The sequence below is a fragment of the Telmatherina bonti genome (assembly GCF_933228915.1).
Source record: "Telmatherina bonti genome assembly, chromosome: 12".
NCBI lineage: Eukaryota > Metazoa > Chordata > Actinopteri > Atheriniformes > Telmatherinidae > Telmatherina > Telmatherina bonti.
The window spans coordinates 7,973,793-8,001,602 of NC_136610.1; the positions used below are offsets into that span (position 1 = coordinate 7,973,793).

At 44.5% G+C, this 27,810-nt stretch overlaps 1 protein-coding gene across 3 annotated transcripts; it reads left to right on the forward strand.

The window, feature by feature from the left end:
- Window positions 1–2,026: 2,026 nt before the first annotated feature.
- Window positions 2,027–23,952, forward strand: maml1 (mastermind-like transcriptional coactivator 1). 3 transcript variants are annotated; one of them, XM_079249755.1, is made up of 6 exons: window positions 2,027–2,172; window positions 2,847–3,353; window positions 14,025–15,287; window positions 18,027–18,272; window positions 20,184–20,313; window positions 22,445–23,952. In XM_079249755.1, the coding sequence occupies exons 2-6, from the start codon at window positions 3,027–3,029 to the stop codon at window positions 23,434–23,436; spliced, it is 2,958 nt and encodes a 985-aa protein (XP_079105881.1). In that variant the 5' UTR covers window positions 2,027–2,172; window positions 2,847–3,026; the 3' UTR covers window positions 23,437–23,952. The 3 variants fall into 3 exon arrangements, with proteins under 3 accessions (XP_079105881.1, XP_079105882.1, XP_079105880.1); XM_079249756.1 differs by having other exon boundaries at window positions 3,059–3,353; XM_079249754.1 differs by lacking the exon at window positions 2,027–2,172 and having other exon boundaries at window positions 2,545–3,353.
- Window positions 23,953–27,810: the final 3,858 nt, after the last annotated feature.

A 27,810-nucleotide genomic window follows, 5' to 3' on the forward strand; every position in this document is an offset into this window, starting at 1 on the left:
AAAAAAAAAAAGGCCAAAAGGAAACCAAGCTGAGGCTCCCGTGTTTTCATTCTGTGTTTGGACGTTTGTGGTTCTTACAGCCGGATATGGAAGCTGTGGTTCGTCGCCATGGCAACCGATGCTGGAAGTCTGACCCAACCTGTCAGAAGTCTGTCCAGAGAAAATGGTCCTTTGCAAACATCAGTCAGGAAGAAGGCAAATAAATCGTTGAATAGATTTAAAGTAAACAAATAAGTAGAATTAAATGTGATGTACAAGACGCAGGTTACTGGTCACTGACTGGTGGCGTGACCCGGATCTTAATGGTGGATTACTACCACTTCCATTGCTGACTGTGTGTCTGGAAACTTTTAAACAGGTTTCAGTCCAGTCCAGTCTCCTGATGTCGAAAACAAAACTCTGCTCAGTTTTTTTTTTTGTTTTTTTGTTTTTTTTTTGTATAAAAACCTGAAACCGGATCTGGCAGAGAGGAAACTTTAAACATCCAGAGTCGACACGTAGAAAAGCTGATGATCAATAATCACAAGCTCGGCTGGTGTTGACTGTTAATCTGCATAAGGGTAATAGTTAAAATCAACTCCTGTTCTATATTTCACACAGCGGATAGTCGTGCATGTGCTGCACAAAAAGCATTTTGTTGATGAAATGAGCCACGTTGACAGCATTGTCTACTGACCTGTTAGCTCTGGAGTGGAACTACAAGGAGTGGGTCGGTGATGGTTTTACAGCAGCATGGCTGAGGAAGAGGGTGGAGAACTGGACTGCAGTCCTGACTGAAACAGTCATAAACCTGGACAACTGAAGACGTGTTTGCAGGAACAACTGGTCATTAAAAAAACCTGAAACTCTTCTTCACTTGATATCTTCAATAGTATAGCATCTTTTAGTGCTGGGAGTGGGAAAAGGTTCACTGAACTGATGTTTTCTGGAATGTTTCAGATCTGATATGAAAATGAAGGAAATTACTAAATTAAATTAAGCTGATTGTGATTTTTTTAATCAAACAGTGAAATTTGTTGAGTTTAAACTGTCTGCAGTGGGGGAAAAAGTGTAAATAGGAATCACAGCTGCTTCCCCCCCCCCCCCCCCCCCCCCCAAGATTTGAAAAGTAAGAATGTATGCATTTTGTGAATATAATATCTTTAATGTCCTCTATAAATGAAAAGCATCCACAACCCTCGGTTTGTTTCTTCTTATTGTACAGCATGAATAGTAATGATTTCTGTGGTTTTCTCTAAATTGACTAATTTGAGGTTAAAACAGTGCTAATCACATCTGACAATAGTAAACTGTTTACACAAGGTATGATCTTCTAAAAAAAAAAAGTAATTATATTTTGGTTTAATCTCACGATGCAATAATATGTTTATATATTAGATCATTATGTTATTCATTCATAGCAACAACGAAAACATTGTGTCGTCTTTTAGGTCCACCTTATACTACAACTGGGCAGAATCTGGCCTCTGATTGGCTCTCGTCGCTGTCAATCAAATATGCTAACGTTTCTTGTTTTCTAGTGGGTATTTTTTGCTGTCAGTCACCTAGGAGGCGGGAACAGGAACATTCCTCCCGTCGTTCATGGAAAAAAAGAGAAAGTTTCCAAGATGGCGGTACAGACCTGCCTGTTCGCTGGAAAACAATAGAAACTGCAGAGAGAAGGAGTTAGCCTGTGCTGGCGAAGGAATCCGCTGTAAGGCGCAGACACCCGACTCGGGCTCGGAGAGGGGTAGGGATATCAGCGGCGTTGATTCGGGATAAATGTAATTAAAGTATGTGGATTCATTTAAATGTTTCAGGCTAGTCGAACTCTCGTTAGCCTTTCAGCGCTAGCGACTAACGGTTAGCTGCTAACGGCTAGCGGCTACTCATTAGCCTTTCAGCGCTAACGGCTAGCTGCTAACGGTTACTCATTAGCCTCTCAGCCCAAAAGACAGCGCTAGCGGCTAACGACTAGCGGCTACTCTCATTAGCTTTTCAGCGCCGTATGCTAGCAGCTGCTAACGGCTACTCTCATTAGCCTTTCAGCGCTAGCGGCTAAAGGCTAACGGCTACTATCATTAGCCTTTCAGCCCAAAACACAGCGCTAGCGGCTAACGGCTACAAGGAGGCGGAGGATCAGCTGTTCGCTGGACAGATGCTGTAGGAAGAGCGGACAGCTACACACTCACAGTAAGTGAATTTAAACGTTAATTTAATGTCAAATATCAGGGAAAGCGCGTTCTTTCATTTCTAGCGCGATAACATTACTTATTTGAGGAAACAAAATGTTTTTATCAGTTTAAGATTTGCTGCCAAGTTGTTAGCCAGCTAGCTTCCATCGCTAACCGAGCTAACTCCCAACACGGAGCAAAATAAAAGTTTCAGACAAGTTGAGGAGCTGTTGTGTCGCTCCCACCGGGCAAAACATCACGGTAAACGCGCAAAAACCGAGGTGAAAACTGGAGGTGCTACCGGCTGGTTCTTCACCAAGCTCTGGTTCTCGATCCTTTTGTTTTTAAGTGAATTTTCAGCGATCTAACTTTGCTTTTGAGTGGAGGAATGTGTTAACTCCAATGAGCTAAACGGGACTTTTCTGATAGCAAGAAGGAAAACAGATTCATTGAGTGGAATGCACTGAATTGATCTGAGGGCTTTGAGTAGAAAGTAGGTTTATTTTAGAGTAAAGTCAGGCGTGATTTGACCTAAACTCGGGCGGAATGAATGTGGCTCCATTATCTCTGTGCTACACAGCCAGTTAAATGAGCTGATGTATAGAAACAGGTTCACAGATAACACTTTACTAGGATGTAATCAGGAGGCTGGATGGTGTTACACCCAAAAACCTTCATTTTCCTCTCCGGCAGTGAGTGCCGCTGTGACTGAAGGCCATTAGCGAAACAAAGGTCGCCTCCATGGAGCCAGCACAGGAGTCTTTGTAAAGGGCGAGGGGGGGTGTATAGACGCCCAGAGTGCAGGAAAAAAGAGCCAAATTCAGCATTTTATGGACGAAACCTGAGTCGGGAGTTTACTGCAAGTCTTTATTGATGATGGCGGATTTTGTTACACCGCGACACAGCGTGGTGATGGAGAGGCTCCGCCGGAGGATCGAGCTCATCCGGCAGCATCACAACAGCTGCGAGAGCCGCTACGAGAATGCGATGCTGGAGCGGCTGGAGCCGGAGAGGCAGCAGACCCTCGCCCTGCACCAGCGCTGCCTGCAGACCAAAGCCAAGCGGACCAGCAAGCACCGGCCGCCCCAGCCAAGCGGTGACCAGGCCGGACAGAGAGCCCCGGGCGGCGGGGGCGGCACGGAGCACCCGGAAACCGGAGGGACGACAACGGAGCAGAGCCGGAACAGCACCCTGATCGCGGTGAGTTCTCACTGAATTGCACGAACTGACAGCTGAACAGGATGTTTCGCGCGTGGGCTTCAGGTTTTCCTGATAGGGTCTGGAGAAGTTGTGGGAACCGACCACAGACCTGCTGAGGGAGGTGATTTCAGTCAGGTGACTGTTCGAGATGGTTTCAAACACGTCGTGTGTTGGTCTGTTGTTTCTTATCACTGCCAAGTGCAGAGGACACAGATGTTCTGTGGGTCGACTTGTATGTTTTATCAGTTAAAGGTTTGGATTTAACAAATAATTTATATTAACTTTAATCAGGATTTGGTAAAGTATATTTACAAAAAAAGTGTTTCAAACCACCTAATCTGTCACTACTTTTTACATAGACTAATATTTCATCCATCAGACTGAAGTTGGTCCAGCAGAAACGTTTACAAGGATGGTGCTCAGCTCCCTTTACAGCGTTTCTGTCAGCTCAAAGTCCAAACATTGGTATTTTTACCGGCTAACCATTTCTTCTGCTGTGTTTTGGTCATTCTTACAAAATATGCAGTGTTGCCCAAGGTCACCTTTCTCTGTAAGCTGCCTGATGTTGATTGAGTATATTCATGGCGTCATTAACCGTAAGTTCCCTGAAAAAACCACAGAAGCGTCTGGTTCCACCTGCATGCCTGATTCTGAGGATGGTTTTGTCAGGGTTGAAGGACTTTAAAGCCTTAAATTTCCCACAATCTGTAACAAGTTGCAGTGCTTATGAATAATTTCATGCTATTTTTCCATATGTTGCAAGTCAAACATTGATAAAGTTTCTCTTTTTCAAATTGAAATTAAAGCATTTGATAGTTTTTATACTAGATCAGATTATTTGACCTTTACTGAGTTGTCGGTGCTGAAAAGTGGATTCGGTGCAGTTTGACAGTCAGCAGAAAACAAAGCTCAACAGTAAACCTGTTTCTGCCTCAGAGAGGAGCTCAAGGTCGGTGTCTGGAGCTGGTTGCAATCTGACATGTTGCTCAAGGACACTGGAGCAGCTCTTAGGGCAGCTCTTTGAACTGACACATTGTGTTTGTCAAGCAACCACAACCAGACTGAGGGGGAAACGCTGAGGTCACGTGACTAGGAAACAACGCCATGTCACTTTGTGTCGCTCACATGCATAGGAACTGCACCTGAATGGTTTCATTGATCAGCAGATGAGTTGCAGAGATTGAGCTTCAGTTTTAGACCTGAACGCTGCAGAAGCTCCATCAGTTCAAGCTCCACCCAAGCAAACCTTTTTCCAAAACATTCTGCACAGTGTGTAGGAGGTAAACTGAGCTTTTCCACAACAGCGACCTGACCCCAGCTTTTCCAGCTTTCATTTTAACATTCAGTCGCTGTGAATCAGATTTTTATTAACTTTTCTGTTTTAACGGACAAAATGGCAAGTGCAACATGCAGCTCAAGCCTCATCACTGAATTCACCAAATCTGACTTTTTTTTTTTTAACCACACCGCTTGACATCTATTGTTTTACATTCTGAATAGGAAAAAAACCTCCAATCCAGAGCTCACTCATGTGTGATCTCAAACAAGATACATATCCCATGTTTAATGAAACTACTTAGCTTTAAACATGATTTGATAGGATAAATACTACATTAATAAATTATTAAAATGATTAAATATTTATTTGTTATTGTTTATTTTGAACAGTAATTAGATTATAACTAAAACATGAATGTAAAACAACAAAGCAAACAAAATTAAGAGGTCACACATGTGATGCAAAAAAGAATATAATATACAAGGAAACAATCTATATGTTCGAAAAGATACATACATAAATACAACTATATTACATTTTAGGGCTGTGACGATATGCTTATTGTCCCGATTTAATTCTGATTTTTTTTGGGTGCCGATTCAATTTAAATTGCGATTCTGAAAATTTTTTGATATTGCGAATTTTTGTAGATTAAAAGCAAAAACTTTTTTTTTTTTTTTTTTTTTTTTGCAAGTAATTTTTCTTGATTTCAGCGAGGAGAAAAAACACAATAAGCCAGATCATCATTCTGCTGCTATAATGCTGAAGAAACCAGTGAAAAGACCAATAAAAACAATAAAAATGAATCATTTTTATAGTGGATTAATTTCATTTAATTGAAAACAAAAAATCCTGATGTTTCGATTAGATTTTCCCACCCCTATTACATTTCATCCAACTTTTCTTTAATTCTCCTTTGGTTATTAAATCAATGTATTCAATTTATCAGCTCCAATTTCAGCAATTTTACAATCTACACTTACACTCTACCATGTGTCATCCATATTTATCTCCGTAAACATGGGCGTGACGTGACGTCATCTTCTTCACACGCAGGTGAACACTTGCCGTAGGCTGTTCATACTACAGTCTGATTTAGACTTACAATGTGAACAACCACACACAGAAAAAGTCACGATGGGATCTGTGCAAAAACATAATTCAAGTGAGCGGCGGTGTAAATATAGTTTGACAGATTCTCCAGACTGACAGAAAACAAATATGTCAACCATAAAAACACATCCTTTCAGATTTGTAGCAGGAAATGACTAAAAAAATCGGTGTGTTGCAGTTATCCAGACAATCCAGAAGAACCAAGTGTAGGAGTGTGTGTGAAACATAAATCCCAGCTCAGCAGATGCACCCGGTCACAGTGTGTTGTGGACTCGTAGTACACTGCAGCTTTTATCTGTTCCCGCAGTCTCAGGATGATTCCAGCTGCAGAAACCAAAGCGATCGGGACAGCTGACACACTTCTGATGATATTTATTGGTATTTAGACTGGAGGATTAAAAGTTGAAGATTTCTTTCCTCTAAAATAAAAATGTAAAAAATATATACAGTTTATACAGAAGTTGTGCTAAAAAAAATGTAAATACAATTTTTTTTTGTGCGTGTGTGTTGATAAAGACCAAATCCAAAGTGTTTGATGGCTAAACTTGAGTCAAACTTCTGTGGTTTAAAGTGTTAAATGACCAAATGTAAATCATATATAGAGGTTTGTTTTTATTCACTTCGGTCTGTTTAATAAAATTTTAATGAATTTTACAGATATGTTGGTAAACCCGTTTATGCCTGATGTTTTTATACATGTTCAAAAACTAATATAAAAAACTAGGTGCAGGGCTTTAATGCGTTAAATACGGTTGATTAATTACTGAAAAATGAGCGTTAAAAAAATAATACGTTTAATTGCGGAACTTTAAGCAGGTCACGATTTCCTGGTACGCCGATTACACTGATGCACACGGTACCTCCGCTACGTAGCAACATTGGTGCTACATTTAGCGCTGTTTCAGGCCCTTCAGTGATTCTTTTTCTGCCACTTCACAACAATGTTGTCAGAGGGCACTTTACATACACATACTTTGAAGCCAGTTCATACATATCCCATAATAGAAATCAATTGAATGCATCGATCCAATCTCCCATCCTGAGCCGCACGAGGTGACAGTGGGAAGGAAAAAACTCCCCTTTACCAGGGAGAAAACCTCCGGCAGAACCCGGAGACAAAGCAAAAATCAGCAGGTCTTTGTCTGGTGGTGTGAAGAACTTCTGGTTCATAACATTTAAAGAACGTGTAGTTTTAGTAACGCCTCCCTTCCCCCGTCCAAAAGAACACACACATAGCTCGGTCGTCCTGCAGCTCCACGCTGCAGTAGGAGCAGGAGGTGATCACCTCTTCTGCATGATCAGACTGAAGTTGCCACCAAGTGGTCCTGTCCTGGTTTACTGTCAGATGTTAATATATTTATCACTTGTCCTATTATTTAATTTAATAATCCCTTAAAATCCATTGAAATGAAAACAAATGTTGCTTTTTTGGGGCAAATTTTGTCATGCGATTAATTACAAAACCTGTAATTAGATCATTTTTTTAAGCTAGCCCCACCCCTAATAAAGACTAAAAATGATAATGGCTGTATTACGACATCGTTTTCTATCTTTTTTTACTCAAATCCAGTTTAGAGGAGCATGAGGTGATGTTTCCTTTGTTTCAGTCAGATCTCGTCGCTTCTCTTCTGCTCGCTCACGTTAATGTAGAAAACACACGTTAGTCCTCAGACCTGTTCCTGACACCACACTGAGTTAGTCTCGAATCTCTTTATCCTGAACGTTTAACTTAACTTTAAACATTCAGATACTCGCTGCAGACGGTGTTCCTCTGGTTTGCAGCTTGAGGAGGCGGGTCCAGGGGGTTGCGTCATTAACACGTAAAGGCCTGGTGGGGAGATCATACAGGAGAATCCTCCTCCTCATGCTGAAATACAGACACAGTAAAATAGTTTTACATCGTAACTGCACTGTTAAGACTCCTCATTATTCATTTTTGCTTTAATAAACATTATTTAAATTTCAGGAACTTTAAAAATCGGCTGAATCATGAATTCTGTAGCTGTAACAGATCACCTGTACGTTACAGCATTACCCTGCCTGACAGATGTGATAATGACCAAATCGTTTAAACGTCATGTGACAGCTGCACTCAGCTGTAAAGTCACATTTTCAAACGTCGTCATGGACTAATTTCCCATAAATGACTGAAATACTGAGACAAAACTCAAACAACAGAAAGCAGTCCAGCTTGAAATATCCCAATAAAGTGAATAAAGACCATTTTACTTGGTGGAGTTGCTTTAAATTAGGGCTGTGATGATATGTTTTTATTTCAATTCGATTCCAATTTTTTTAGGTGCCGATATGATTTAAATTGTAATTCTCACGATTCTTTGATATTGCTGATTTTTGTAGACTAACAACCAACAAAAGTGTACAAAACTTATTTTGCTCGACATTTTTCTTGTTTTCAGTTCAATAAAAAAAAAAAACTCAGTAGCCAGGCCATCATTCTGGTGCTATAATCCCCACAAAGACAAGTAAAAAGATCAATAAAAACAATAAAAATGACAAATTTATAATGAATTTTTTGTATTTGAAAAACAATTAATTTTTTTTTTTTTTAAACAAAAAAGTTATTTTAAAATTTTGAGCCAAAAAATCCTGGTATTTTATTTTTTTTATTTTTTTTTTATTTTTATTTATTTATTTTTTAAATTATTATTTCCCTCCCCTACTTTAAATATTGTTAAAACTCAGCTCTTGGATAAAGTGTCAACTTTATTGAAACCTACAATTCAAACCAGATCTAAACCAGTGCTACACTTCAGAAATCACCACAATAACCAGTAGACTCAGCTTGTTCCACAGTGAACATTTCCACGTTGGACATGAAACACTCTGTGCGTATCCATCTTCTCCTCCCTGAGAGCGTTAAAAAACCTGCTTATACCTGACTTTCATGTGGTTGTTTTCCAACGTGTGATCTCTTGTCTGCTAGTGGAAAAGCTTACCTGTGCACGTGTCTGCAAGCGTGCATGACGAATAATCTCAAATTTTTTATTTCATTTTTTTAAACTAAAAGGACAAAGTTTAAACCTGTTGTAGAGGACAGAAGCAGAAATGACCATGTGGAGCAGCGTTACTTATGGAGGAGAATATAATTTCCACCAGCAGTCCCAAACAGAAACACTTTACATGGAAATACCATACAGAGCACATGTTCAGATGATGGGAAAAGTACATTACACTGGAAAAAATAGAGACAACAACAACAGAAAAGGTGGAATGTTCTTTAAATTTCAACAAAATGATGAAAACATGATTCAATATTTTATTCAACTTACATAACAAATGTCTGAACCAAGACCTTTGATCATTTAATGCAGAAATAGGCTAATTTGAAACGTGATGGTACAGGGCAGTGTAGCATCTCATCTCAGGTTGGAGACGACTGGCATCGAGGTTATGAGCTCCTGAGTTGTGTTGGAATTGGGTCCCATTGTTTTCTGACAAGGTTTCCAGAAGCCGAAGACAATGAAAACTACTTAAATGAAGTAGTTTTCATTAAATGATGCAGCAAATGTTCTCTAAAGGTAAAAGAATTGGACTGCAGGCAGGATAATTCAGCTCTTCCCCTGTGAAGCCACGCTGTTGGAATAGCTTTAGCGTGCATTTCAGCATTGTCTACAGAACTACATGCAGGTATGCTGCCTGTACCATATGCACCATCTATATATCATCCATTATTACTCACAAGATGGCAAACATGGATGGTCTGACTATAGACCACATAGTGTTGAACTATGGTTTCCGTTTTGCATGTTTGGTTGGGTTAACACTGGTTTCTGAAAGTATTCCTGGACCCATTAGTGATGTCTGAGAGCTCAAACACCACAGGGGACCGATTATAGGTGTTCAGCCCTGTCCGTACATACGGAGACGCCTCCAGCTGCATGGCCTCTGCAGTTTGGTGTTGAAGAATTAATCTTTTTACATATGATTGAAAAGCTTCTGCCCTCCTTTGCTTTCGAGATGCTCTCTACGACATTCATTTATTTATGTTTAATTTTATATTTTAAAAAAAAAAACAACTCATGTTTTAAATCAGTGGTAAGTTAGTTGGAATGCCATCCATATATAATAAATAATGTCCATGTTGCAACATTTTCATGAAAAAAATGTTTTTAAAGTAATAAAGAAACTATTTCCTCACACATCCATGACATTTCATTTAGTTATCTCTAATGTTGTTCTGGTGGTTTTTAGAGGTTTCTGAGATGGCTCTAAAGTAACCTCTGTGGTATGAAGGGAGGACTGAACCCAAAAAATTGAAAATATTCAGGTCCAGGCATTCAAAGTGGTGCCTGGACCTGGATATTTTCCATTTTTCTTGAGTTAGTTTCCCTTCATGCTTATGCAAACCCTTCCATGAACACCAGTGGTTGGAGGGATACCTGCAGCACACCTGCCATCTCCTTTTTAACCTCTGTGGTTCTTTTATAACTATTTGGAGGTTACCAAGCAGTTTTTAAGCCCTTGGAAAAGGTTCTGTGGAGACTGTGGGCTTACGGGGGTCCCACAATCCAAGCCCTCTAAGTTTTCAGTCCTTATTGTGGTTGTTAAACATTGACATGATCCCTCTAATCCATTCAGAAGAGCATGATTTTTTTTTATTTTCAACCATTGATGAGGTGCTCAGAAGGTGGAGTGATGTTGATGTGGTCTCATGTATCTGACAGCAGCAGAAACTAAAGGACCAGAGCCATGACTGGTGACTCAGTGTGGACAGAAACCCGACAATTGACTCGCCGCCCTTTACATCGCTTCCATTAAACCTTAACTCACTGTCACCCTGCCTGGTGGAGTAGAAGCCCTCTCCTCGTGCGTGCATGTCAACAATGACCTACTATAATGTCACGAGACATTAAGGTCTGTGAATCATCATCATCTGATTAAACTTTTCTCAGTGATGTTGACAACTCAGAGTTAAAAATGTAAAACTGCAGCTGAAGTTCTGCTGTTTATCTGCTAATCTCTGTGGAAACCTGCAAGTTAAACATTTAATAACCTGAAGTTTGACTGTAAAACAAAGCAGGTATGGTGCTTTATTTTTTCGCGGACTTGATGTTCACCAGTTACTGTAAATCTAACAGAATGTTTTCTTTAGCTGAAGCCATTAAATGTGTTTCTGTGGCGTTTACATGAGAAGTCATGAAGTATTAAACACTGGAATGTAAATATGTCCAAAACATCGCAGCTGCTGCGGGAAAAAGTTTTTATGAGAGGGAAAAGTATCTGCATTAACCAGGTAAAAGCCAACATTCCTGCCCGGCTTTTTAGCCACCGATTTATTGATTAATGTCATTCGTTTGTTTCCCATGTTGTCAGTGAAGAAGAAGATTTCAGAACTGCAGCTGCCTGTCGAGATGCTGACCTTTTGATGGACAGAGTGACGGACAGGCTAATTTCACTGGCATGCGTGCAGATAGCTGGTATCAGACTGCTGACATGCTGCTGTGGTTCGAGAAGTGCTTACAGTAGACAAAACAAAGAAAACAGCAGAAAACATGTCTGAAATTCCACCGGCGCAAAGTAAGAATCTAGAGCTAAAAACAGGCCGGCATAAACACAGCAGATAGTTTGGATTTTTGTGGCTCAGCGAGAGCCAGAGATTCCAGGATGAGTCAGTGTGAAGGCTCATCTATCTGCCTGCTGGCCAGCGTGTCGGGTGTGAGCGCTGCAGCCAGAACAAAGCCTCACCTTGGACGACTGGTGAAATTCCCACCTGTCGCCGCGTCGTGTTGTTTCAGGAGCTGCTTCACGACGTGTGTTTCATGGGAGTGTGCTGCAGGATGGTCTGTTTACTACGTGTGTTAGCACCGTATCACTCAAAACGCCCAAAATCCCTGGACCGAGCAACAAGACCCGTCCTCCTGCGATGTGTAACCATGGCAACCAGGAGGAGTTGCGCAAGTGTTTCTGGTTGAAAGAGTTCAGTGAGTCATGAAAGTTTCCCTTTTTCCTGTTTCAGTGTTTGCCACCCCACATACACACCGTCTCCATAAAGGCCACTACTGTGTATATTCCTGTCACCAAGTCACGGTTTCAAATTTATACCTGGAAAATTTAATATTTTCACGGTTTTGTCAATATTATGTTGATCTGAGTGAGAAATGCCGACCAGCTCATGTGTTACGTCCCAGACGGTTCCTTTCTCCCACACGTGATCCCACACTGGGTCAGCGTTGAGATCTGTAGAGGTTTGGGAATCACATTGTGTCTAAAAATGTTGTTTTCAGTCAAACTTTGCTTTGCTGCTTTTCAGAGATGAAAATAAAGAAATGGGAACAAATAATGTGTCTTCATGACAGGCTGCTGGTAACAAAGGGCCTAAAGATCCAGTTTATTCTGGTTCTTAAGTTGTCTGTTGAGTGTTTACACAACACACTCCTGAGTTGGGAGCCTTTTGTTTTTTTTCAATGATTATTTCATAGATCAGAGTTAAGTTCCCCTGAAAATGTTTAGCGACACAGCTCTCAGGTGGTTGTTCTGCATGAGTTAGCATCTGCATCATCTCAGTCTGGACTCAGCGCAGCATGACAACACAATGCGAAAGTTTCGCTTTGATTCACAAGTTGTTTTTGCAGCACATTCGTTCTGAAATTTACGGACATGAACATTATGATGACGACAAATTTATAACCTAATAACTTTAGTAAGCAATAAATCTTTTATTGTGACTTAATGGAAATATTCTGAGACCTACTCTGCAACTCACACTTAGTCTGACCGCATTTAGTTTTAGTGAAGGCATACATTCGCCATCGCACCGTTGGGACCAGCTCATGCAGTGGCATCCAGAGTTGCTTTAGTTTTCCTCCAAGATGATGCGCTTATGATGGAAAGTTCATTTGGGTTCACGTATGGGCTCTGATGGCTAATGGTCCAGTTTGTTTCTGTCACTTTCTCCACAGTTGAAATAAAAAATCTGGTTTTGTTTTCTGATTTAATGCTCAGAACAAACGAAGGAAAAGTCACTTTACCCTGAAGTTCTTTCTGCTTTGTGAACGCTGTCTTGGACTTGAGATTAATGTCCCATCAGGAGTAGCAAAGATCAGCAAGTGAGCAGAAAGTTGTGTGTGTGTGTCTGAAAAGAAGAAAAATAAAGGTTCTTTATGGCTGGAATAAAGACAAGAAGATGTTTTTTCATGTGAAATAGTGGCTGAGTTGGACTTGGTTCTATCAGGTAAAAGGCACAAATGGCAAAAACAAGAGAAAAAATAAATATGTAAATAGTTCCTGTTGCGTTTTTCTTTCAAAGCCAATCATTTTTGTCTGAAGGCCAAAACTGGAGAGAATGACATGCAGATGAGAAGTCTTCGTCATGAGCTGCGATGTTCCTAAAATTCAGACAAAACCCGATTGTGCTGTTTCCATTAAAGCCGGGGTAGGTAACGTCGGGAGCTAGCAGGATGTGAAAGTGGCGCCCTGTCTTGGCTCCTCCCCCTCTGGTTTTTCTCCTTGCGTGATCCAAGACTTTTTTTATTTGCAGCTTTTTCCACCAACGATTTGTCCAAAAAAAAAAAAAAAAAAAATTAAAAGTCTGGATGTTGGCTGTGGATATAAGAGTTGAGCTTTTACATACATTTCCATTCATTCATCCATTTTCTGTACTCCTTGGTCCGATCCAGTTCGGGGGGGAAGCTGGACCCTTTTCCAGCAATGATCAGGTGGGAGGCCGGTGCATCCTGGACTGGTCATTCATTCCCATCATAAATAAATTTATTCTTTTAAAACAAGCAGCAGACAGACCTACGATGGCTCAGACTGGCTTGGCGCTCTAATGGCGAGAAGAAGTTTTGGATCTAAAAGGTTTTTCCGTCTCTGTGAGGCAGTAGGATGCCACCTGTCTGCAGGTGTTTAGAGGTTATGGAGGTGGAAGCTTGTGAGGATCGGCTGATGAGTCGGGTTTCCCGTCTGCATATCGGACCGGTCGGATCTGCTGACTGTTCGGATTATGTTAGCCTGTCTGCAGCTATGGGGTTCATGTCTGCTCCACAACAGCACCTCCTGCAGCCGGAAATCCTCCTCTGCATGCTCCAGCAGAATACTGTCACATCCACGTTGCTCTGCTCCTCTGGAGGAAGGCTTGGCGTTAACTCAGGAGGAAGTCAGTCATGACTAAAATATTTAGCGGTTAGTTAACGGTATTCTCTGTTTCCGTTTGGTGAGAAGAATCTGGTTGAAACGATGTTTAGACGAGTCAGGAAGTTGAATTGTTTGTGTGAAAATGAGATGATTGGTTTGGTTGTTTACTGTGTTTGTTGCTGCAGTTGCAGGAAACTGTGAAGAGGAAGCTGGAGAGTGCCGGTTCTCCGCTGAGCAGAGATCAGGTCAACGGCTACGGCGATGGCTTCCCCCCCAACAAGAAGGCCTGTCTGGACAACGGGACGACCAACGGCTCCCCACTGGACTCCAAGCTGGGGATCAGCGACTCGCTCAACTCCAACGGGACCCACGGAGCAGCCGGCGAGCTGGTGGACGGCGGCGAGGCAGGGTCAGACTTCCATCGGAAGGAGATGAAGCAGGAGCCGGAGGACATCCTGCCCATCATGCCGCCGTCGGGAGGCGGCAACAACAGCCTGTTCCCCGACCTGAACCTGAACGAGCAGGAGTGGAAGGAGCTGATGGAGGAACTGAACTGCTCCGTCGCCATCGAGGACATCCAGGACATCCTCAGTGAGGGATTTGAGGACCGCAAAGATCTTCTGGAGCTGGTTCCGACTCCAGTTGGGGGTGGGGCGGTGGGGGGAGGAGCGGGAGGAGGAGTCGGCGGAGGAGGCCAGTCCTCTCAGGGCTTGCTCCCGCCTGATTTGGCCACAGTGAAAGCGGAGTTTTCCCCGGCCGCGGCGGTCTTCGAGCAGGATTCACACCCCAGCTCCGCCTCTACCGGACCCCCTCCCCACCCCACCAGCTCCCCCATTGCCTCCTCCTCCGCCTCTTCCCCAGCTCTCCCGCCATCCCAGCCAGCTCCTCACCCGAGGCAGCTCCAGCCTCCCCCCAACCACCTTCTGCCTCCAGGACCCCCAGGGCCCAAAGACCTGTCCCCCGCCCAGCAGCTGCAGCAGCTGGCGGCCCAACAGCAGAGAGTCCAGAAACTCAGAGTCCAGAAGCCGCCGCCGTCAGCCAGAGGCCCCCACACTCACCCCTCCCAGTGGCCCCAGATGGCCAACGCCTCCCAGAGCCAGCTGGGGGGCCCGTTTGGTATGGACAACACCCAGAAGCAGCTGTTGATGCCCACCCAACCCAACAAGGGCTCCCCAAAGGCGGGGGCCGGCAACTACATGCAGGGCCCAGCTGGACACTCTAATCTACTGGGTCACCTGCCGGCAGCGGGGGCCCAGGCCCCGGCAACCATCCTGAACTACAACAACACCAAACCTCTGTCACACTTTGAGGCAGGTCCCGGACCCCCCCCACGGCCCCCCAACACACAGAACCAGAACAAGGTGGCCCTCCTGTCCCTCCTTCGCCAACAGCAGCAGCAGCAGCAGAAAAACAGCATGAACTTCAGGCAGCACATACCGCACACACAGGTAAACACACACACACACACACACAGGTAAACACACACGTAACATAAACACACACGTAACATAAACACACACATGTAACACACATGAGTTATTAAAACAAACACAAACTGGACGATTTTAGCTTCTTTTAGCCAAAACAAAACACTTCTTGTTGTTCACTGAATCTGGATTTAATGCTCTTGTTTTTATTTCACTGAAATCTTCTGGAAGCACTTCATCGGCTCAGATCAAAGTATTTCGCATTTAGTTGAAGTCAGACACAGAAAAATTTCACATCCTGCCGGGTAGTCTGAGAAAAAATGACCAAAACTGACATTCAGAACCAACAATGTAATTTTGCTCGTATCAATTACTTGTTTGAAAATTTAAATTACTCTAAAATGTATGAAAAATATTAATTTAATGACAAATATATATATATATATATATATATATATATATATATATATATATATATATATATATATATATTTAAACTGTGTGTGTTTGCTTTCATTTATTTTTATTTTATCTTTAATTCTGACGATATTTGCAACAAAATGAGAGCGAAAATAAAACGCTAAAGACATAAATGTAAATTAATCGCAGTTGAGGGAACCTGGTGAATCAGTCATGACATTTATTTATGGTCGTATCGGCCAGCCCTTACTTAATATGTCAAACTGTTTTTATTGACAGCTAATCCCTTAAAGTTGTCATCACCAGGAAATTGCACTTTTTCAGGTTAAAACGTGTGAATTGGCGTTGGACGGAAGTGTTAACATCCTTCTTTTTAAAGACGATTGAGTTTTTCCGTCTGGGCACTTTGTTCGCAGCAAAACTTTCCACAAAGCTGAAGCATTTAAGTTTTTAAACAATTATTTAAAAACACTTAGAGGACAGTGGGGACATGAAAAGACCAGGTTATGACTCCTTTAATTAAAATGGTTACGGTTTTATCCTTTACCTGCTGTGGATTCACATGTTGATGCCACTGTTTTTACTACGGTGTCTCTGAATGGACAAACAACCCTCTGCTCTTTAAAATAGCAGTATTTACTTTGTTAGACGGGTGCTGGAGCAACGTTTGAGATAAGTAACTCTTTAAAAGAATCATAGAAGACGACGGTGCACATGTACATAATGTTGAAGTAGTTACCTGTATCACAGTCATCGCTGCACTGAAACCACTAAATCCACTCACACGTCTGTCTGGAAGAATTTTGGACTCTAATGGCCACCGTCCATCTACAACTGGCATTTGAAATCATTGCCATGCCCGACTTCTTAGGAAGAGAAATAAATGTTTGATTAATCTGAACCTGGGTTGTTTAGATCCAACAAGCACCGGGAACCCCTGGAGGCCAGTGTGATTTTTAGATAAAAGCCATGGCAATAAAAAACCTACGTAAATCAGATATAGAAAATGGATTAAAAGACTGGCGCCACCTAGTGGATTAGTAGAGCTCTTCCAACCTGCATTAGCAGAAATGAACATTGACAATTTATTTTCAATAAAATCTATTTAAATTAAGTGCATGCAGTTCTCTCGTTGTGATGATTCAACATTATACGACGCTCATTAAATAAATGTAAATCAAAAAATACAAGTTTCAAAGCTACGAGGGTCCATAAAGCACTTCGTACACGTGGCTGAGAGATGACGCTCAGTACGTATTTTACTTGCCTGCAGTTTTTCTATTAATATGATGTATAATATGTATATTTAGAGTTTATTTTGTGATCAAGGAGGCGATAGAGTATTTAAGGATAAAAATCTGATTTGCGTGCGTCGCAGTGGTAGGTTCGGAACTCCTTCGTAAACAGAGGACTGCCTATAAAACGGAGGATGCCTCAAATAGTCCAGCGAGTCCCAGAAGTACCGTCCTCGCAGACCTCGTCCCTCGGCACAAGCGTCACCAACACCGCCGCGCTTTCCTGCCTTTTGCAGCGCCTGTCGTCCTTCTCCTCTGCTGCTCCTGTCCTTCTGGAGAAGACAGAGACCAGTATCTACACACCAACTAGTCCATGATGCCCCTCCTTCCAGGCCTCGCAGCCAGTCTCCCAGTACCCGCCACACGCAAAGATAAAATACTCGTGATCTCCCTGGATGGATGTCGAACTACCGACCCAGCCTGGAGTTTCCGCACCAAGCGGGGATCAGCTGCCGCGTTACAGGCTGCTCTCTGTCCGTCCTCCTTCCTCTTCTTCTCCTGAGTCTTCCTCACCTTCCTTCCCTGCCCGCCGCACCTGTTGCTCATCTGCTAAATACTGCAGGGGTTGATCAGTGTGTTGCATTCAGGGGCAATCAGACAACAGCACTACCTGCAAGATAACAGCAACACCATAAAAGATCCGTTTAAAACAACTAAAAACGTGATTAAATAAAACATGCCGCGATGTGAAAACATGCATAAAGAGCCACGTAAACCCTGACCCTCCCGCAGGTCAGGGTTTATGGGGCTTAACTTCTTCGGTTTTTATCAGAGGAAAGGAGTCGCCCAGAATGCACCGAATGAAAACATAAAACCAGCACAGGGCGGGGGGAGAGACTGGGAACCAGCGGGAACCATTGTAACATGACTGAGAAGATGCCATCCGGCTCCATTGTGATGTTTTTGGGTGTTAACTTGGAAAAGGAAAAATGATTCGGCTTAGCTCAGATGAAAACTGTCAGACCTTGGTGCAGCAGGTCTGCAGAACTGTCTCCGGACCGGTCCGTCCTTCTGGAAACTTCCTCTGATTTCTGTCTCCCAGCAGGACCAGAACGCCTACCCAGCTCCACCACAGGGTCCCGGCCCCACCAGCGCCATGACATCCGGGCCTGGGAACAATCCCATGGCGGCCCCGACGGGGGCGAATGTCATGGCGGGTAACCATGGCAACGCCGCGTATCTTACCAACCAGGCAGCGGTGGCGGCGGCGCTGAAACAGCAGCAGATCCTGGAGCAGCAGAAAAAGCAGCAGCAGCAGTACATGCAGAGGCAGCAGATCATGGCTGAACAGGTACGACTCCAGCAGGTGTTTCCTCCTCCCGTCCTCTGGTAGAAGAAACCAGTCAGACCAGTTTCCAGTCGCCGAGGAGACGCTGTACTGGTCTCACACACCAGATGGAGCCATTCGCTCAGAGAAAACGACATTTCAGTTCGAGCTGCTCATCCATCTTACCTGCTGATTAACAAGCCGTGTTGAGCTGGAATGTGTTCGCCGCTGCTGTCCGAGCAGAAATAACGTCCAGAAGGATTCAGGTCTCCGTTCAGGTTCTGAATCAAGTGACCTAAACAGACAACTGGCGCATTACATCACTATCTAACACCGCTGATCAATAAGCCATCTGATCAGGCAGGCATTTGTTGTATCAAAGCCAAAAGTTTTGACCTTCATCTTAAACTTTAGTCCCAAATTAACTGAGTAAAAAAAAAAAGAAAGGGTTAAAAATATCACAAAGAAAGAAACTGTTTAATCTGCTGTTGTTGTGGCGCAGCGTTTGTTTGCAGACCACAAAGTTTAAATGTGAAAGTCATAAAGCAAACATTACAGATGAACTTGAGCAGAGGAAGCTCTGACAGAAGTTCAGGAAAAATCGCTTTAATTCACGTTTGCTGCTGCATGTTTGGCTCAACATGGAGTGCATACATGGATGTGTTTGTACAGCGTTAACAGAGAAACGTGCTTCAGGTATAAACAATGAGAAAAAAAAAACGAGTTTCATCTGCAGATTAACGTGATGCGGGGCTGAGACGCCCTCCGATGCGGGGCTGAGACGCCCTCCGATGCGGGGCTGAGACGCCCTCCGATGCGGGGCTGAGACGCCCTGCGATGCGGGGCTGAGACGCCCTCCGATGCGGGGCTGAGACGCCCTCCGATGCGGGGCTGAGACGCCCTCCGATGCGGGGCTGAGACGCCCTCCGATGCGGGGCTGAGACGCCCTCCGATGCGGGGCTGAGACGCCCTCCGATGCGGGGCTGAGACGCCCTCCGATGCGGGGCTGAGACGCCCTGCGATGCGGGGCTGAGACGCCCTGCGATGCGGGGCTGAGACGCCCTGCGATGCGGGGCTGAGACGCCCTCCGATGCGGGGCTGAGACGCCCTCCGATGCGGGGCTGAGACGCCCTCCGATGGCGTTCTCTCGCTTTATTTATTAAATGAATCCACGCCGCTTTCTCTACTGAATCCCCCATCATTCAAACTGACCAGAAGGAAAGCTCCGCCCTTCCCCCCCTCTCTTTGCCGCTTGTCGGGAGCGAGCAGGACAGGAGCGTCTTGGGCGTTGGACACAAAAGTGACAGTTTAGTGACCAGCGACAAGCGTGTGAACAATGTTCGGTTTCAGTTCAGTCAATCCGTCAGGCTCCTCTGCAGACCTCCTGAACCCCAAATCACCTCGACGTCAGTCGTGTTCTTCATCAGGTGGTTCCCTGAAAAATGATCAGATTGTCTGAAGCGTTTCCAGACTCCGGGTCTAAACAGGCGCCGCTGATACGAGACGGTCGGACAACCAGCTTCATGGAGCTCCGGGTTGTTATGACAACGCTCCTAAATGTTGTTTTGCAAAATGTCTGGACTTAAAAAATCAACTTATTTTGGTTAAAAAGCGCCTTCGCCGTCCAACCCACTCGCACCTTGAGGCGTCGGCCGGACGCTCCTAGCGCCTCTACGTATAACGCCAGGTACACCTGACTCCCATGCTCCACCTTTAACTTATAGGACGGTTCTGCAGGCGCCGCATCGCAGTATGACGGAAAATATAAATGTTTTCATACCACGACTTTTTCATACCGTATTATACTTTGGACCTGGAAACCAGCTGGTCCACTAGACCGGGTCCACGTTGCCAGGTCCAGACGGACCTCCTCGCGCCGTCTGCTGCTGGGGTTCCTGCTCCGTGCTCAGTCATCTCCTGTGTGTTTGTGTGCAGGAGAAGCAGCGTCAGCAGGACCAGCAGATGCAGCGACATCTGACCCGACCACCACCGCAGTACCAGGACCAGCCCGGACCACCTGCCAATCAGAACCCGTTTCCACAGCAACCAGTCAGCCAATTTCCAGGTGGGACCACAGGACGCATTCTCACACACACACACACACACACCTCATCAGACCCGGTTAGAGATCCGAACCATCTCCGCTCCAAACCGTTCCTGATTGGTTGGCCAGTCCGGGTTTCAGCTGCGTTCACAGTCGCCGTTCATGAACTCAGACCAGCGAAACTCACAAAACCAAACTGGTTTTTCATTAAAACATTGAATGGTTTTATTTTTATTAGATTTATTTTCTTAGAGAGAACTTCAGCCTCAAACATTTCCCAATGAGTTGAACTGGGAACTCGTATCTGTTACCAGTAACACTGCAGCTGGAACCAGAGTCTGTCGCAGTAAAGATGTTCAGGACCGGGTGTTCAAGAGAGACCAGCGGTGTTCCACAGGTCGCATTCGCTGGGAAATCATAAAAACTGGTTTTCCAGCATAGCGGGGACGCGCCGCGTCCTGGCGCCGTCAGAAGTTGATGTTCTGGATGTGGAAATGATGCTCGCCGCTGATTTGACTGGGAAATGAAAGCAGCTGTTTGCATCAGATCAGCTGTCTGATGCTGAGACTTCCTCTGAAAACAAACTTTATCTGCATTTCCATCTGAAACCAGAATCCCTCACGGCTCCGTCTGCAGAGCGCGTACTGGAGGCTGGAAGGTGAAGGTTTAACCTGCACAGATGTCGTTTCTCTCATTTTCATGACAAAAGTTACATTTATAGTTTAACAATCTGAGCAGTAAAACGTTCACTTTAACATCAGAGCTGAAACCGTGACAAATAAAAGTGTTTTAACCCTTAAAGCTCCACATCACCAGTTTAACCCAACGCTTGTCGCCTCAGGAGCAGCGGAGTGTAACTGTGGGGTGAACAGTGGTGGATAGTTTAGCCTTTAGGTGATCTCCGGACGTTTTCAGGCTTTTATATCCTGTCCAGGAGGGTTACGATCCACCTACAGAATGTGGAGTTTATTCAGACTACGTGGAAAAAGCAACGAGGGATTAATGATACTGTTATTTATTTAATGTTCATCAGAAAAAGTTGCCACTTCCTGTTAAACTTTCCACCAATCAGAGAGCTTAAACTTAACTGACAAGAGGACAAATAATGACCCTTGTTAGAGCTGGACGATATAATGATATTTATCGTTTGGATGATAGAAAACGTTTATCGTTTCATATGAGGCTCTATTGTTTACGCCACGATAAGCTGCTTTACTGCAGGATTTTACGTCTAGATGTGCTTTACGGCACGCTGTAATATCTAAACAAACATGGAGGAAGACGGTAGCAGACGTGTTTCAGAGGATAATTCACTAAAAGATGAGCAGCCAACCTAAACTGATGAGCTTGTTCCTAAAAGAGGAGAAATTTCTGTCGCATGGATGCGGTTTGGATATAAAAAGACCGACGTGGAACCGACAACAGACTAGCTCACAGTCCCAACAACGGACTCCGACACAACCAACTCATTTTATCTCCTGGAATCAGGATAAAGAATACAGAATAAAGAATAGAGTCAACAAACAAAAGCAGTGTCAAGTGGAGGAGAAAGCTCATGATAAACTCCAGACCAGACACTGCAGCAGGTATTTACCCGTGGAACGTGATACGGCCATAGTTCCCCCAGATGGAAGGAGATCTCTGCTGCCGTTGCCAAGACAACAGACTCATAGCTGATGACTGACACAACATTACACACAGTTTTATATTGTTATGGGGATATAAGATGAGCGATGTCGGGATATGAGATTCTGGTCGTATCGCCCAGTCCTAACTGGGATAAAGTCAGTTAGATAGTTTTGATGGAGCAGAGTTGGTTTAGTGAGGATAGAAGGTAAAAAGTAGCATAAATTAGTGTAAATGATGAAATATTATAAATCTGTAAATATTTCCTGCTGTGTGTTTCAAACGAGATGAGAAAAGTTATCTGGTTGCTCTTTATGCTGCATTTCAGCCTGAGAACCTGAGAATCTGAGAACATGAGGCTGAAAACCTCCCGTCTGCATGTTAACTCTGCTTTAAGTGGTTTTATGTACAAACAGACCAGAAACTGGCAGGAAACTGGTTTCCAGTTTAATTGTTGACCATAAAAACTGTTGTCGTGTTTCAGAGCGTTTTTCTTGTTGTCTGACCTCTGCTCGTCTCTCCTCAGCTTCCTCTCAACCAATGGGCAGCATCGGCTCCATGGGAGGCCCCGCCCCCGGGTCCCGCATGTTCCCTCAGAACCAAGGCATGATGGGAATGAACCTGGGTCAGGGCGGTGGACCGGGAGGTGGCGTGGCACCACCGCCAGCTGTGAGTCAGGCTGACATCAGTCTGCCATCGTGTGGAGGGGGCGGAGCCGGCGTGGATGTCCTTTACAACAACATGAACCTTCACCCCAACCACCCAGGCCACGCCCCCCAGCAGGCGGGTCTGCAGCGCCAGCCTCTGGGCGCTATGGGCGCCACCTACAGGCAGAACCTGCTGGCGCAGCAGCAGCACCTGAAGCAGCAGCCCAACGCCGCCATGTTGAAGCAGCAGCAGCTGGCGGCAGCTGCCCGCATGCCGGTCGCCATGCAGAGCAGCATGGGCGGCGGCCTGTCTGGCCCGATGCAGGGCGCCCAGAACTCAGCCTGGCAGCAGCAGCTCGCCAACCAGCCGCCTTCCAGCAATGCCTTCAGCAGCCCCGCCAACGCCTTCCACCTGCAGCAGGCGCGCATCCCCAAGATGTCCTCTAGCTCCACCCCCTTCGGTGCCAACCCCAGTGGACGCCCGATGGCGGGTCTGAGCCCCGGGCAGCAGATCATGCAGACTAACATCGCCGCCACCCAACAGAGGGTCGCGCCAAATCCTCAGAGCCTGGGCCAGCCAATGGCCAATCAGCAGCAGACTCCGCAGCAGCAGGTCGGTCAGAACCCGGCTGTCCTCGCCGACATGGCGGCGTTCGGACAGCCACCAGGCAACAGTCGCCAGGGAATGCAGTGTAACCAAGGATACCAGGTGAGCAGGACTGCCAGCCAGCAGCAGCAGGTGTCGTTCGGCTACAACGTGGCGGCGGGGAGCTTCGCCGCGGAGAGCGAGCTGGTGGACTCGCTGCTGAAGGGGCAGAGCACGCAGGAGTGGATGGCGGACCTGGACGAGCTGCTCGCCAGCCACCAGTAGATCCACCTGTCCTCACCTCCTGCTCAAGTCGTCGCCAAGGCGCCGTCTGCGTCCTGAAGGTTTGTTTACATCTGTAAACAAGCTGCTTCCTGATTCGCTGGGACTGACTGGGTCACGTGACTGGTTGTAAACCAGTTCAGTCCAGATGAGTGAAGTCACCAAAACCTGCCCGTGTTCCAGCGACCTGCTCGGCGTGGAGCTGCGCTCCCGGTGGAAACTACGCCTGACACAGTCCGCCATCGATCTGAGGCCTTGTCACCTGATCAGTTGATCAGGTGATCATTTGAACCTTTCTTGTAAACATGGAAACAGATTCAGGTTTAAACAGATATGATACCAGATTAATGAAACCAGTTTCTGTGTTTCCACCAGGAGTGTAGATCTGATTGACATGATGTGTGTGTGTGTGTGTGTGTGTGTGTGTGTGTGTGTGTGTGTGTGTGTGTGTGTGTGTGTGTGTGTGTGTGTGTGAGTGAGAGAGAGAGAGAGAGAGAGTCTGTGTGTAAGTAAATAATCTAACACACTGCAGTGTTTATGGATGAAGTCGCACTAAGACTACTGCTGAACCTATGGCTCAGTGCTAAACCACTGTACCCGCCCCACAGCGCCACCTGGAGGCCGGCAGCGCCCCTCTGCACGCCTCCGCCCGGCGAAACGCCTCACCCGAACAGCTTAGCGGTCCACAGAACACGTGAAGGGGGCGGAGCCAGCTCGCTGTCGAGTTCAGGAGCAGATCTCTTATCTGTTTCCCTGCACTTCATTTTCCTACGTAGGGAAATTTATGGAAACGCTGCAAACATTTTAACATCCACAACAGTTAGTTTTGTTTATGGAAATGAGTTTTTCTCCCTGCGGCGGTGTTTTTTTTCTTCCCGTCTGACTCCCTGCAGAGTTTCTCTCTGCTGCTTTCCTCTCATGTTCACAGCAAAGATCTTTACTTCCCATCAACGTCTGGTCGTTTGTCGAAACACGTCGTCGTTTTCTAAACGCTGATGCTGAAAACGTTTGTTTGTCGTCATGACAACTTAAACTGACCTTTCCTTCGATGTTCTCTGGAACCAGAACCGGTTTACAGAACCTGCTGCAGAAGAGACGGTTAAGCCCCGAGCGCTGCCTGTCAGGCAGACTGCCTCTAATTTCACCTTTAAAACGAACCTGGAACATAAAATAACAATAAAATGAAAGATAGATTTTTACTCATCAGGAATCGTTTCATAATTTCTCTTCAAGCGCAAGGTTGTTGTAATCAGATTACTTCTGATGGTTCAGGCTGCAGATTAAAACAGCTGATAAATTATATTTGTTCTGAAATGTTGACGTTCCAGCGGTTCAGATGTTTATGTTCTTAAATTCCCTTTTCAGCTGGAAAAAACCCAAAACGCCGACAGAGTTCTGATTCCATTTGTCCAACCACAATAAAATGATAAACAACGTTATTCTGAAGAAGGTTTATCTGAACACTTTTTCTTCTTCTTCTGCTGAAAATAAAGCTGACATCAGGCGGCGACTTTCATGTCGACTTCATCTTGTTTCCTGATGGTTCCCAGTTCTACCAGTCCAGTCAGGACTCCGCCTCCATTCTCAAAATGCTCCGATCGTTCCGAACCTTCGTCTCAGATGTCAGACGGGGCGCTGCAGACTTCCTGGCGGCTTTTCTGGGTCTGACTGTTGTGAAGGGGCTGTTTGTAAATGTCTATAAATATATTTTTTGTATGTAAGCCTTTCCAAATGATCTGGAGAAGATAGAAGTTATTTTTATATATTGCAGCGGATTTTTGTAAGTATTTTATACTTTTGATATGGTTCTCTGTAAAACAAGAGTATTATGTAAATATAGTTCTTTAGAAACAAGATGGTTGTCTGTGTGCTTTGTCAGCAGCTTTATTAAACTCCAGGTTAAATAAAGTTGAAGGGGGGCGGCGGGGGGGTTCGTCCCCCTGCTCTGAACCCCATCAGTCGTCTACGGTGGATATAAAACCTATTCACACCCGATTAATTCCAGGTTCTTTGATATTAGAAATGAAAGCAGAATAAATACCGTCTTTTCTGCACTATCAGTCGCACTGTAGAATTAGTCGCATTTTTTCCGTGTGATTTATTTTGCGAACTACTTGACCAGAACCAGACATTACGTGATCTTGGAAGGCAAGTGATATGCTAACACAACGAAGGTTATTCAGCTCCACAGAAACATGAACAGAAAAGGTTTCCAGTAACAGAACAGTTTTACTTAACTAGAATCTAAAGAACTAAACAAATGTACCTTTACTGGGATTAAAAACATGCAATCTCACTCCACATTACTAAATCTGCTGAACTCTTTGTCCCCTCTGAACAACTCTGCCAACTCCGCGTGGAGACGTAACTCCACCGCTGACAAGCGTCTCCTCGCAGCACGTTGTTCCAGCTCCCACTGGCAAACTCGTTGCTCTAGCTGTGGCCATCGAGCTTTAAGCCCGCAACTTTTTTCATGTCTTCTTCATCACAGTAAGAGTCGTCTCCGCTTTACGCCAGTCCCTAACAAGTCCTCACTTACTACAAACTTTCTCTTTGCTGCTTGATTACTGTTTTCAGCTGCAAATTTCGCTGCTTGCTGCTTGTCGTCTGCAGAATATGATTTTCTTTGTGTTTGTGTTCAGCTGTTCTCAGTTGTCTTTCTAAGCTAATGTTTTCTGTTTAAGTTTTTATTAAGGAGTAGGAGATATCTGTGCGTAAGTCTAGAGTGCCCTCTTGTTTGTGAAATTATAAATATTTTTAATGTATAATTCGCAGGAACAGCTAATCTATGGGGGAAAAAAAAACATGCGACTTAGTCCAGAAAATACGGTAGTTTCCAACCTGTAATTAAACCTGAACAATTAAACTGGAAACAAAGCAAACAAACATCTAAACTATGGAAACATCCCACTTCTTCCAGTTGTTGGTTCAGACCAGGTGAAAAGATTTCAGTCTTTGTCTTGATCGACTCATAAACTGATAAAGTTTAGATCACGTTGGAAACAAACCTGGTTTTTTACTTCACCTTCCTCACCATGAAACAGCAGCCGCTCCTCCATCCTGCTCCTGCAGCAAGAGCTGAATGTTAACACCGCTTTTTCTAAACAGACGCCATAAAACCCATTTTCCTTCGTTCATCTCTTCTACAACTTTATCTGCTGATTGGAATGACGGATATCTGTTGTTCTTAGTCCGTTTCCAGGTGAGTTTATTTCCTTCGGAAGATTAAAAAGAGGATCAAGAGGTTTGTCCCTTCAGCAGTGGAAACTATGGAAACTTCAAGTCAGACAGTCAGTTATATTTAATAATAAACTGAAACACAGTTTAACACATGACTCACCGCCTCCCTGGACTTTGTGTGTCTTCTTTGAGGTTGTGCTTCAGTGTTTGAGGTTTTTTTTTTTCTCTGTCTCTTTGGATCATCTAGTGGCGCGGCCCGGAGTTACATGACCTTTTTCCCTCGACCCCCCCTATGATCCTAATGTATCTCTGTTCTTATCTGTTATGAGGCGTTGTCTAGTGTATTGCTATTGGTACAATTGGCTGAGAGATGTTACAAATGTCATTTCTCAGAGTATCATTCACAATTTTCACAATGTTATAGTGGGGAAGGGGGGCCCCTGGAACACTCTGGGCCCCGGAGCCTGTGCACTTTTAATCCGGCCCTGCTAGCAACCGATGCAACTTTGTCTCCTAACATCTAATAAATCCATAAATAAATAAAAAAATTTAAAAAATCCACTCTTGTCAAGTATAGCGTAGATATAGACTTATTGTTTAAAGACGCATGATGTAACTTTCTGACCTTAAAACTCCATGTCTGTATCTTGTCTGATGAACTGATTTGTATCTCGTGCATTTCTGAAGCTGAAAAACCGCAACTTTAACATCCGGAGCGACGTTTCACTTGGCGGTAAAATAAAGAGCTGGCTGTTTTAAAGTCGCTGAAACGCAGGAAGAGAGAAATAAACACAACAAGTCATCATCAGATCGTCTCCTGCTGGCTGGAGAGAGCTGACAGGTCAGATGGATTAAAGGGCGCGTGACTTTTCCAAACACACCTGCAGGCTGCAGAAGAAGGACCCAACTTTACACAGCTTTACTCTGGATTTATATCATTTTATAACCTGATAAGGACCAGGTGATCAATTTTCTTTTCTTTTCCAACGCACGTGTTTTCTGTCACTGCATCTCAGGAGCTTCTGCTGAACACACACACACACACACACACACACACCATGTCATCATTCAGCTCTTCGCTTTCTGACCAGGAACTGCAGGGTCGCTGACTGCAGGTGTGTTTTTGGCCCCGCCCCCCAGCAGGTGAGACGTGTTCCCCTTCCAGCTGTGGATCAGAGCCGCGGAACCTCTGCAGGG

Bases quoted from the DNA above. Each gene is read 5' to 3' on its own strand.
- maml1 (XM_079249755.1), top strand. From the start codon at position 3,027: ATGATGGCGGATTTTGTTACACCGCGACACAGCGTGGTGATGGAGAGG. The intron at 3,354-14,024 runs GTGAGTTCTCAC...TTGTTGCTGCAG, and splicing joins GGAACAGCACCCTGATCGCG to TTGCAGGAAACTGTGAAGAG. The intron at 18,273-20,183 runs GTACGACTCCAG...GTTTGTGTGCAG, and splicing joins AGCAGATCATGGCTGAACAG to GAGAAGCAGCGTCAGCAGGA.